The sequence below is a fragment of the Alligator sinensis genome, unplaced genomic scaffold (assembly GCF_000455745.1).
Source record: "Alligator sinensis unplaced genomic scaffold, ASM45574v1 scaffold47_2, whole genome shotgun sequence".
NCBI lineage: Eukaryota > Metazoa > Chordata > Crocodylia > Alligatoridae > Alligator > Alligator sinensis.
Window position 1 is genome coordinate 849240 of NW_005842150.1, and position 12897 is coordinate 862136.

General features: G+C 42.0%; 1 protein-coding gene across 1 annotated transcript in view; it reads left to right on the forward strand.

Annotated features, from left to right (window-relative positions):
- Positions 1-1254: 1254 nt before the first annotated feature.
- Positions 1255-12897, forward strand: part of LOC102375061 (alpha-1-antiproteinase-like) — a 53707-nt gene continuing 42064 nt past the window's right edge. Inside the window, exons 1-4 of the mRNA XM_025206272.1 lie at positions 1255-1336; positions 2311-2991; positions 3556-3826; positions 7814-7961. Of these exons, the coding sequence (XP_025062057.1) occupies positions 2328-2991; positions 3556-3826; positions 7814-7961 (1083 nt within the window). The 5' untranslated portion in view covers positions 1255-1336; positions 2311-2327. The remainder of the gene's footprint in view (positions 1337-2310; positions 2992-3555; positions 3827-7813; positions 7962-12897) is intronic.

A 12897-nucleotide genomic window follows, 5' to 3' on the forward strand; every position in this document is an offset into this window, starting at 1 on the left:
AGCACATTGCTATGGTGATACAGGGTGACATGAAGATACGCCCTATGTGCGCTAAACTTCTGTTACAGGTTTCAGAACAGTTTCCAATCACTTATACACTAAATACAGAAATTACACATTAGTCCAGGCCCTTTCCAAATTACACATACGTGTAATTTCTGTACCTATCCACTATGTGAGTTCCAGACTATAGTTCCTCTCATGGACATGGCTGCTTCTCATGCCATTTTATCACTGAGTCCCTTCTCTTGGTGCCATGGACTAATCTCTCTATTGGTAGTTTTCAGTAATCTAAACACAATCAACATCTGTGGTGTTTAGTTCAGGGACAAATGTTGCTTGTTAGGTAAGTTTCTCATAGAAGGCATTAAAAAAGATTAGCGATGTTATATGGTATAAGGCAGTAGTTTCTCAAGTTTTTAGACTCAAGGCCTCCCTCACAAAATGCCAGCTCTTAGCTTTCACTTGTTTTTTGAGTACAAAAATCTACTGGAGCAATTCTTTTATTGCAAAGAACTCAGACAGCACACCACAGAGCAGAATAGTTTTGCTATTTGAAATCTCTGGGTTTATCTTACAAATCATGTGTAGGTGCTTGCACACCTAACAGTGCTAATATTATGCAACACCCTGTGGCACCCTTAACAGGACTGCATGGCACCTAAGGATGCCACAGCACCCTGGTTGAGAATCACTGATTGAGACCATGTACCATGAATCCCCCGTTATGAAGAATAGCCCCTCTTGGGCACAAACTTTTCCAGAAGGGTTTCAATCACTTCCTGTTTGCACAGCTAGGGTTCTGCACCCATGGAGGCAACAGGAAAGTTGGTCACTCCTCTCCATATGGTTCTGAGCTGCAACATCCTGGGCATGTCTACACATTTATTAGACATGGATGTCAAAACTTTGACAATGTGACAAAATTATGGTGCTTTATGTTTAGTACCTGTAATGACAGGTACTAACTTGAAGTGCTGTAATTGTTGCTACTGTGCATTGGTGCAAATGAATGGCCTTTTTGTAATGCTAATGCACAGTAGACTAAATCTACTGTGCATTAGCGCGGGTTTTGCCTGCCACACTAATGCTCAGTAGAATTAGTCTAATGCACTCAAAGCATCTGGTGTAGACGTACCCCCTGAGTATTAGCTTCAGTCTGCACTGCATAGGTCTTGAAAAAAGTAGCCCCATCATTGTTTGGTTTCTGATCATTTTTATTTGCTCTAATTAATGATTAATAGAGGACATTCATCTTAATACTGTTTGGTAGTAATTAGTAGAGCAAGGAGCAGGCCTGTTCGAATGGACACTGCAGGATATTTTTCAATGCACTGTAAGTACTATCTTCATTTTAACAAGGACACATTTTTTTTCTGATTCTTTGTTATATTTCAGTTTATGGTATTATACTATTTTTGTGTGCATGTGTGAATTTGTCAGAGGGATAGAAAACAGAGCTAAGGGGCCAGAAAAAATTGCCATTCTAGTGGGAGAGCTATTTGAATAACATGACAATAAAATACACTTGAAAGCCATAGAGATCCTTTAAATTCATGTCTGAAGAGAGGCTGTTACCAAGGTAACCCACTAGGGTCTATTCCATTTCTAGTTACCTTTCAAACAATTGTAGAAAAAAGTCCTACACACAAATTATGAATTGCATGCAACACTGTACTCTATATTTATAATATTTTTAAAACATTGTTTGGTAAACCGTGAGAGGTGAAAAGGGCCACAAAAGCAATCTTGAAATGTGGATTATAAAAGCAAGCATTGTCTGTCATCCAATTTTTGCCTGGCAAAAGATATGCTGAAAGTTTTCAGTCTGTTGCAGACATAAAACAATCTATTTCTTAAATCCATTTAAGCACTATAATATAACCTAAGCTATCACTTTTGAATGAATGTGATCACATAAAAAATTTATTATGAAGCATATATTCCTTCTGAGAGTTACTAGGATCACAAAGATGAATCTCAGCAATGAGATTTTAGAAAAGTATACACATTTTAATAAGAGAATTAAATTTTGTTTCAAATTCTCTGCTTTGCCATGTTTAGTTGGGAATCACATTCAGGTTCTCTGTGCCAAAATAATGGGGTGTAGGTGGACAGGTGTGTCTTCATGTGTTCTGGGCCTTTTGTCTGAAATGTGATATTGATGGGATAAATTCACCCAGTGTAGGTTCAGTGTATTCCATCATATGCATTAATCACTGAAAAATAAGCAACAGAACTCATGGTACAAAGGGAAAAAAGAGAAATAATTTAGATTGACTAATTTCTCTGTATCTAAATCTTTTGCAGAATAAATCCAAAGGGAGATGAAGTCCACCCTCTCTGTGTGTTTTTTACTGGCTGGGGTTCAAATTTTGGTCCATGGCCATCGTCCTCACTGTCACAGTAATGAGTATGATCATATATATCCCACAGAACCTGATTCCCAGGTTGAAGAAGCTTATCCATGTAAAAGCAAAGCCTATTTCAAACTAGCCCCAAGTAATGCTGACTTTGCTTTCAGATTTTACCAGTTGGTTGTATCAGAGGAATCTGACAAAAATGTTTTCTTCTCACCCATAAGCATTTCCATTTCCTTTGCAATGCTGGCACTTGGTGCTAAATCAGCCACTCTGAATCAGATTCTGGAAGGGCTGGCCTTTAACATGGAAAAGACTCAGGAGAAGGAAGTACATGAAGGTTTTTGCCATCTCATCTGTGTACTGAACCACACAGACTGCGAGAACCAATTGAATATGGGCAATGCCCTTTTCATAGAAGAAACCCTGAGACCACTACAGACCTTTCTGGAGGATGTCAAAAACTTTTATGACTCTGAAGTTTTATACACTGACTTCCAAAATTCTACTGCTGCGGAAAAGCTGATCAATGATTACATTGGGACGAAAACCTATGGCAAAATTACTGATTTAGTCCAGGACCTTGATCCACAAACTGTGATGGTTCTTGTTAACTATGTTTTCTTTAAAGGTAAGGAATGTTGTAACATGGATCTTTATTGCATGCATTAGTTTGAGATAGCTGACTGGAATCTAGGACACAGGCTGTGTAATGCAGATGTTAAATGAAGGGACATTGTCAACATTGTCCCTTATCAATCTGTTAGACACTTTGTTTGGAAAATACTCCAGTATAGAAAGTCTTTCTATAAATTCCAAGTGTGTCTGTTTACATGTGTGTACCCATGTCCACACGTGTGTTTCCCCCATTTACTAATGGAAGAAACACCACTGTTTCTTAAATACCCTATTTTTTTCTTATAATATGGTTTAATCTGATGTATGCAAACAGACTCAGGTTGGAGTAGATACAAATGCTCCTGCCTGTTAGTGGAGAACAGCATTGAAATAAAATCTCAAGATGCTGAAACTTTAATAAAAAAGACAATGAATTGAGATGCTTAAATACTGCTAACTGAAGTAAGGCTACATGGTCAGATGCTTTTGTATTAGTCCACTTCAACTGGTCTTATTCATAATAATAACTCCCCTTTGCAGTATAATTAGTTACATTCTTTTTCTTTTTTGTCCAAAGCCCATTGGGAAAAACCCTTCGATACTTTTAATACTGGAGAAGAGGATTTTTTTGTGGATGAGAAAACAACTGTAAGAGTCAACATGATGTACCGGCAGGGCATTTATAAAAATCACTTTGATAAGGAGCTTTCTTGCTGGTTGGTGCAAGTACCTTGCAGTGGAAATACTGCAGCCTTGTTTGTTCTGCCTGATGAAGGAAAAATGAAGGAAGTAGAAGATGCTCTGTTGCAAAAAACTGCCTCTAAATGGGAAAATTCCCTCAGAAACAGGTAATCCCTTGGCTTCTGATATGGTGAGAAGTGCCTTACTAGGGACTGAATAGAATTCATCTGAAGACAAAATATTTAGAGCCCAATGGGAAAGGGGCAAGAGGAGGGTAGTCAGAAATGGAATGTCAGAATTAAACTCTGCAGGTCCAGGCTAAATTTCTGTCTCAACCATGGCCAAATCAATTAACTGCACGCATTACCCATCTGTAACATGAAGAAAATCCATCCTTTCAAAGGTGTTCTGAAGGTAAAAGGCAGTTAAGTCAAGGGACAGGGTCATCATGGGTGACCTAAACTATCCGGACATCTGCTGAGAAGAGCAGTCAGCCAGGTCTGACTGCTCACGTAGGTTCCTAGCCGAGTTACAATGTCTTCATCTAACCCAGGAGGTGCACAGTCCCACCAGGGGAAATGCCTTGTTGAACCTAGTCCTAGCCACGGGCGATGACCTGGTGAGGGGACTGCGGGTTCTCAACCACCTGGGTGATAGCAATCATCGCCTCCTGGTATTCACCATCTAGTGCAAAGGCCTGCAGCAAGGCAACCGCCCTAGACTTCAGGAGGGTGGATTTCAATGAGGTAAGGAGACTAGTTGGGGAGGCACTGAGGGAGGGGAGTTGGGAGTCCAGGAAGAGTGGTCGTTCCTTAAGGAGACAATCCTCCAAGCCCAAAGGGTGACAATCCCAATGTGTATCAAAGGGGGCAAGAGTGCTCAAAAGCCCCCATGGCTCATCAAAAGCCTCCAGGAATGTCTCAAAGCTAAAAAGGAGGCGTACACTCAATGGAAGGAAGGGGCCATTACCAAGAAGGATTATACCTCCATTGTTCAGGATTGTAGGGGGGCTGTTAGGAAGGCTAAGGCAGAGATGGAACTGGGACTAGCGACCCGGATCAAGGATAACAAGAAGTCCTTTTTTAAATACATAGGGGGCAAAAAGAAGGTACCAGGTAATGTAGGGCCTCTGAAGGATGTGCTAGGAAATCTGGTGGTCACACCAGATGACAAAGCTAACCTCTTTAACAATTTCTTTGCCTCCATCTTTTTGAGCAGGAACTGGGGCATCCCCCTACTGGGATCCCCGTCGGACCCAGGGGAGACGCTGCCAGGCCCAGGGGTAGAGAGGACCTAGTCAGGAAATTTCTGGTGGCACTGGACGTGTTCAAATCAGCAGGTCCTGACGATCTCCACCCAGAGTGCTGAGGGAATTAGCAGAGGTCATTGCTGGACCCCTAGCACAGCTTTACAAACACTCGTGGTGCTCTGGCAAGGTGCTGGAGGACTGGAAAAGGGCCAATGTGGTCCCCATTTTCAAAAAAGGGAGGAAGGAGGACCCAGGAAACTACAGACCCATTACTCTTACCTTTGTCCTGGGGAAGCTCTTTGAGAAAATTATCCAGGAACACATCTACGAGGGACCAGCAGGGGAGATCATGCTTAGGGGCAACCAACATGGGTTCATTCAAGGCAGGTCCTGTCAGACCAACCTGGTGGCCTTCTACGACCAGGTCACAAAATTCTTGGACACAGGTGTCGCAGTGGACATAGTCTTTCTGGACTTTAGGAAGGCCTTCAACACTGTTTCTCACCCCATTCTCCCTAATAAAATTAGGTGACTGTGGTGTCGATGCCTACACAGTCAGATGGGTCACAAATTGGCTGGAGAGCCGCACCCAGGGAGTGGTGGTGGATGGGTATTTTTCGACCTGGAGGGATGTGGCCAGTGGGGTCCCACAGGGCTCAAGGGCTCAGTCCTCGGGCCCGCACTGTTCAACATCTTCATTAGCGACTTGGATGAGGGGGTGAAAAGCACCTTGTTCAAATTCGCAGATGACACTAAGATGTGGGGAGAAGTGGGCACGCTGGAGGAGAGGGACAGGCTGTAACTAGATCTGGACAGGTTACAGGGGTGGGCAGATGAGAATAGGATGGGCTTCAATACTGACAAGTGCAAGGTATTGCACCTGGGGAGGAAGAACCAGCAGCATACCTACAGGCTGGGGAACTCCTTTCTAGTCAGCACAGAGGCAGAAAAGGATCTTGATGTCATTATTGATTCCAGAATGAACATGGGCTACCAATGTGAGGACGCGATCAGGAAGGCTAATCGCACCTTGTCATGCATCCACAGATGCATCACAAGCAGGTCCAAGGAGGTGATCCTCCCCCTCTATGCGACACTGGTCAGGCTGCAGTTGGAGTACTGTGTCCAGTTCTGGATGCCGCACTTCAGGAGGGATGTGGACAGCGTTGAGAGGGTCCAGAGGAGGGCCACCCGCATGATCAGGGGGCAGCAAGGCAGGCTCTATGAGCAGAGGCTACAGGGCCTGAACCTCTTCAGCCTCCACAAAAGAAGGCTAAGAGGGGATCTGGTGGCCAAGGGGAACAGCAGGCTATGGGAGAATCCCTGTTCCCCTGAGTACTACCGGGAGTAATGAGGGATAAGGGCCATAAGTTGACTGAGAGTAAATTCAGACTAGACATCAGGAGGCACTACTTCACAGTCAGGGCAGCTAGGATCTGGAACCAACTTCCAAGGGAAGTGGTGCTCGCTCCTACCCTGGGGGTCTTGAAAAGGAAGCTAGATAATCACCTAGCCGGGGTCGTTTGACCCCAGCATTCTTTCCTGCCCATGGCAGGGGGTTGGACTTGATAATCTACTCAGGTCCCTTCGGACCCTACCAACTCTGAAACTCTGAAACTATAAAAAGCAGTGGATAATTATGAAGGCACTCAAACACTAGGGAAATATAGGCCACATCCAGACCATGGCACTATTGTCTCTTTTTTTGAGAGGCAGGGTCCACATGGATAAAAGGTGTTAGGATATGAGGGAAGCTCTCAGTGAATTCCTCTCATGGGAGGGTTCATGAGTAATTCTATAATGTTCTTACGGTTTCATGAAGATTTGGTAGAAAAGGTAATAGGGGCTTGGGTTCTTTGATAGCAGATTATGAAACCTTAAAGTATACCCCACCCTCTTACATACTCTCCCCTGAGTTTTGCTATGGAAAAAGATAACCCAGAACTTATGACCCACTGTACTGATCAATTTATACTTGTCTGTATGGATGAGACAGGATATGGGCCAGTGAATAGTGCCCTGAACAGGAAGCCAGCAAAATTCAATTCTCAACTCATCTGTTGTGTGACCATCCCTCCATGCCTTAATTCTTCCATTGATAACTTTTGTAAAGAGCTGCTAAGACTTATCAGTAACGAACTACTACTATTATTACTTGGAGAATTAAATTATTCTCCTGTGATACAAAACTATCATAACTGCTTCATAACTGCTTCAATTCCACAAGTTTCCTGAAGCCCCCTTACAGGGGATATGTTGGGACCTGGATATGACATGGGCAGAATAGTTCCACACTCTGATAATTCCCAACCAGCCTCTCAGGGGCCTAAGGCCTTGTCTACATTACAGAGTTCTGTTGGCAAAGCTATGTCAGCTACAGGTTGAGGAAAGAGCACACCCTGTAGCCAGTGTCATTGTGCTGCCAACCCCACTGATACAGACACAGCTCTGCTGGTAGAAGTAGGCTTCTGCCTAAAAAGTTTCTACTGTTTGGGGAACTCGGTGTAACTAACATCAAAAACTTCTGCCAGTAGAGCTGTATCTACCCAATGATTACTGCAGTTAGTGTGGAGTAAGCCTTAACTAATTGGAGGATAAATTTAAACACTCTAAAAGCTGCTCTAATCTACACAGAGCCACAAATACCCTCAGTATTACTGAGGACGTTACAACAGCCTCTTTGCATGTGATGATACAGATGAGAGTACAGACCCATGAGAGAAGGCCTTTACTGCCATCCACACATAGTCCCTACTCAAATACACTGTTCAAACAGGTTATTCAAACACTGTGAGAAGACTCCTGAATATTTAAAAGATAAATGTAGGTATCACTGGCTTGACTATATTCTGGAGAGTTATTGAGTAGATGATTTACCAGCATTTTGGTGTTCCTTTTCTAACAGGAAAATACATCTGTACGTTCCAAAATTTTCTATTTCTGGGACCTATGATGTAAAAGAGATATTCAGGCAAATGGGCGTGATTGATGTATTCACTGACCAAGCTGACCTGTCAGGAATTACAGAGGAAAGTGGACTGAAGGTTTCCAAAGTAAGTTGGTAAACAGAGCTGGTGATCAGTGGATCCATCTGTTCTTTGGGATTTTACATTTTTGTTTCATAATATTAAAGGATTTGACCCAGCTTTCACTGAAGTTACTGGCAATTTTTTCCCTGGCATTAGCAGAACTGGGTTCAAAGCAGGTCTGTCTTTTCCTAAAACTGAGGACTAGTGTGTTTGGAAAGTGTAACACACACACGGAGAACAGAGGACATCAGGAAAAGACAGAAGACAAAATAAACTTTTTTTCTGGCAACTAAAAATTGTCCAAAGGTATGAGTTAACTTTAGTAAAATATTTTCCAGTTCCCTTTAAATAATGCACTAAGTTGCAGAGGGGAAAAACGAAATTGGAAGCTAAACAAACTATTTTTTCTGCCAGTTTCTTGTCACTGATCCAGCTTCAATAATACTCAGTTTTCTGTTATAAGCTAATTATCCTTTTTGGTAAATTATTAAATATTAGTAGTTATAAGGTTATTCTATACTGGATTTATAAATCAAAGAGGTAGCCAGTGTCTGTCTTGAAGCTAAGCTTTTCAGAATAGTTATACCTCACCCTAGAAGTTTACAAACAGTTTCTATGCTTTTAAAATTTCTCCAAAAAATTGAATAGCATTGTTAAATGAAAGCAATTGTTCTAACTGGTATTTAGGTCAGGCCGTGTTTCCTTCTTTCCCAGACTGGAGGAAGGGCATCTTTCTGGACCATAAAAGATATTATCTTACCTCACAAATCTCAGCTTCTCTGAACTCAGCGGGTATGAGTGTGGAAGTGGTTCCACTGTGCTGTGACACTTCTTTCCCCTACCCACTTCTTATCAGCTACTTTTCTAAAGACAGTTTCTTTAAAATAAGCAAGTTTCTCTCTTGATATTTGCTGCTGTTTCTTTAGTTAGAATAACTTTTTGCTTCATCTCTTGCAGGTGGTTCACAAGGCCCTGTTGAATGTTCATGAGAATGGCACTGAGGCTGTAGGTGTCACTGTCACAGAATTTACATGGAGATCTGGTTCTGTTTTTACTCCCAGAATTAAATTCAACAGGCCCTTCCTGATAATGATTGTTGAAAAGCATACCCTTAGCATCCTCTTCATGGGGAAGATAGTAAATCCTTGTGGAAAATAAGTGACCAGCTGTTGGATGTGTCGTAGCACTTTGGGCGTAGTGCTGGCTAAATTCCCATGATTCAGCAAAGTACATGCTGCACATATGCATCACTAGATGCTAGTGATACTATTTAAAGCAGTACTAATATGCATTCCTAAATCCATAACACAGGAATATAATATGTCCTGTCTCATAAGCACTTGTGCACAGCTTACAATATAACAAACCACAAGTAATTTAAATAAACAAGTCTGATTTCACCTTTTTCCTTTTTTGTAAAAGACCCTTTCAGAAAGTTTCCTCAGGGGTTTTAAGATACCAAGTCACTCAGATGAATTGTGTTGGGGTCCAGATTGTTTCTTATCCACTTCGTTAACACAATCATATGGTTATTGATGACTGTTTCAATCCTGGAACGATCCTTCTGCCCCTTGATATTGCAAGCAATTCTGATGCTTTTGTTTTGCTTCTACTCAAAGAACAACTCCAGGTCTGAAACTGCAAGTTTACCTACAGGATTGTTCTTAGTCTAGACCAGAAAAGTCTAGCTGGCCTAGCTGTACTGACAAAACAACTTTTTTGCCTGTATAAGCTGTGTCCACTCACAGAGGAGACGACAACAGTTCCTTTAAGAACATCAAGTCTGCTAGCAAAAGGAATTTTTATTGGTGTAACTGTCTCCACCAGATCCTGTTGCTGGTATAAATAAATTGTGAAGAGAGTTGTACCCCTATTTTTCCAGCACATTTTCTAGCACTATTTTCCTAATACTGTTGTTTTTCTTATTAGTAGTCTGCTTCCATTATCACACATCTAAGCAAACTTTCTATGTTTTCATATAAAACAGAGAAGGAAATGGGATGAATTATAACCCCAAAATACCTACTCTTCTTCACTGTGAACCAGTGAAATCCTGAAGGGACTTCTAAAAAATTTTTAAATCAACAAAATGAACATAGACATACTGACAAAATGTGGGTACAGTTTAAGAAAATGCCTTTTTAAATGTCAATATGGATTATTTGAGAGGCAGGGACTTTCGGAGGGGATATCTTTTGTTGGACCAACTGGATAGCTGGGAAATAGTTAAATAAGCTTTCAAATGCAAAACATTCTTCTTCACTATTCAAAAGCTTGTCTTACTTTATCCTAACTATACAGTTGGTCCAATAAAAGATATCACCCTAACAAATCCTTGCCTTTTGCATAATTCCTGAACAGCTGCATCACTCTTACACTACCATAATATGGATTATTGCTATTCTTATTGAATAAAGAAATATTACAACCTGAAATATTTAGTCTGGAAACAGAGTTTAATGAGCAATGTTTTGTGTTGCATTGTTTTTCAATGGGTGTTTCTACACATGCTCATTTACTGCACAGTAACTGAAATTACTGCACAGTACAGGTGCATGTCTACATGTGCACACCCATACGGTGCAGTAAATATGGCAATTTACGTCATCTTGAATGTAAATTCAGTACCTGAATCATGCAGGTATCAAACTTATGCCTGATTAGTTACTGTGCAGTAATGCACATGTAACGCCTTACTGAGCGGTAGGGCTGTGCGAAACAGCACTGTTTCGTTTCGACCTCCGTTTCAACGTTTCAGTGGGACAGTGTTTCATTTCAAGTTTTGTTTAGTTTCAAAACCACTGTTCCATTCCGTTTCACTGAAACTGTTTCACCGTTTCAATGTTTTGCCCATAGGCTATAATGGGGAACCATGAAACTGCCTCTAACTTTGTCATTTCTTGCCTGATTCAGATGGAACTTGCAGAGACAGTAGCTCCTTCTGAGGCCACGAAGCCTGCCAAGTTTCAAGGACATAGATTTAGGGGGTTCTGGGAAACTGCACCTCAAATTTTTGAAAGCAATACTTGTGTCGTGTGTGTAAGGCACATCAGGGTGAAAACTGAAAGCATGGTAGCCCCTGCTGAGGCCACAAAGCCTGACAAGTTTCAAGGAGATAGGTGCAGGGGTTTCTGAGAAACTGCACCTCAGGCTGCTGACAAGCAAAACTTGTGACGTGAGTGACAAAAAGCAGGCCAGTTCAAACAATGCTGCCTTTTATGCTGCTTTTCCATCCCTCTTCCAGAGCACTGGGATTGGAAGGGACCTCAGGGAAGAACCACAGTCACTGGCCAGCTACACAGTCAGTATGAGAGCAGCCCTTTCCTCCTCTTCCCCCTCCCTCCCCTTACTTTCTGTTTCACTGCAGGCAAGCCCTGCTTGAGTTCTGAAACTTTCAAAACGTTTTGACTGCCCTTGTTTCATTTCAAGGCTGTTTTGAACCCTTTCGTTTTGTTTCGATTTCACTGTTTTGAGCTCAAAACGAGTCAAGACAATGTCAAAACCAAACAGCCGGTGAAATTTTGCACAGCCCTACTGTGCAGTAACACTGTGTGTAACACTGACTTGAGACTAAAGTTAGTCTGACTGGCTTGGGACTAATGTGCTTTAATGTCTGTACATGTAGCTGTGGGCCTATTCCCACTTACTGCCCAGTAATTTACTACGCAGTAAATTTAAGTCGACATAAATGCACGTGTAGACATACCCAATGTGTTGCAAAGTTAAGATTTGAAGAAATTTGCTATTGTTTGAGATTATGAAAACAAGAATGGAGTAAATGCAACTCATTATATAGCCAAACTATTGTATAACCTTGATTTTTCTTTCTGATATTTGTTTTTTAGTTTAACACAGTTTTAAATAACAAAACAAAAAATCCTGAAAGGGACTTAATTTAATGGAAAATTGAACACATTTTTTATATTTCAAAATGGTTAAAATTGGTTGGGAAAAAGTAACAATGCAAAGCTGTCATTTTCTAAATTTGTAAAAAATATGTTTAAAATGCAAAACGTTCAGTTCTATAGCTGGTAAATGAAAGGATACATTCTTTAAAATCTTATTGACATTTTTAATGGAGTGTTAATAGATATTACAATTTCTATTGTCTGACTCAGTAAGAACAATGGTCTCCACAAGGGGTGCGTGAAGCAGGCAGTATTTGATTCCCACAGGAGCATGGGGTGTTCCCCCGCATGCTCAGCAGTGGACCCAGAAGAGGACCAGAAGTACTTCCACTTCCAGGTCTGCCGCAGAGCACATGGGGGGACCTCCCTGGCCCCCAGTTCAGTGACTGGTACCTCCTGGGTCCACTTCTGGGTCCACTACTGAGTGCATGAGGGACCCTCCCCCCACGTCTCCCCAGCTCAGTGATCAGCTCTGGGTGGGAACCTGGGTGCACCCCCCAGACCCAGAAGGTACCAGTCACTGAGCCGGGGAGTGGGGAGGCCCCCCACATGCTCTGCAGCAGATCTGGAAGTGGACCAGAAGTACTTCTGGTCCATTTCTGGTTCCTCTGCCAAGTGTGTAGGAGACCCTTCCCCCCTGCACTCCTGTGGGATGCTCTGTCGACCCCACCATCTCAGTGTTCACGAGCTGTACCTGGTACCTTAAGGTACATAGAGAAAGCATATAAAGCTGTCTATGGCCAACTTGTCAAATGTCTCCGAATCTCTCCAAATCGATTCAGAGGCTTTTGATTCAAGGGGTCTCCTGATTTGATTTGGATTTGGGGATTTGGCCACCAAATCAGGCCACATCTCCTTCTAATCAAATCAGTGACTGAAGCTTGGCACACCCCTAGTCTCTACCCTGTGAATCTCCAGTGAATCAAATAACCTTTCTTTCTGTAACACTGTAGACATTTGCAGGTTTATTAAGTTAGAGGTAAAAATGAAGTGTGTCACAACCCAATGATTTTAGTGCCTCGGCACGATGGAATTTTCCCGCCACATGAGAG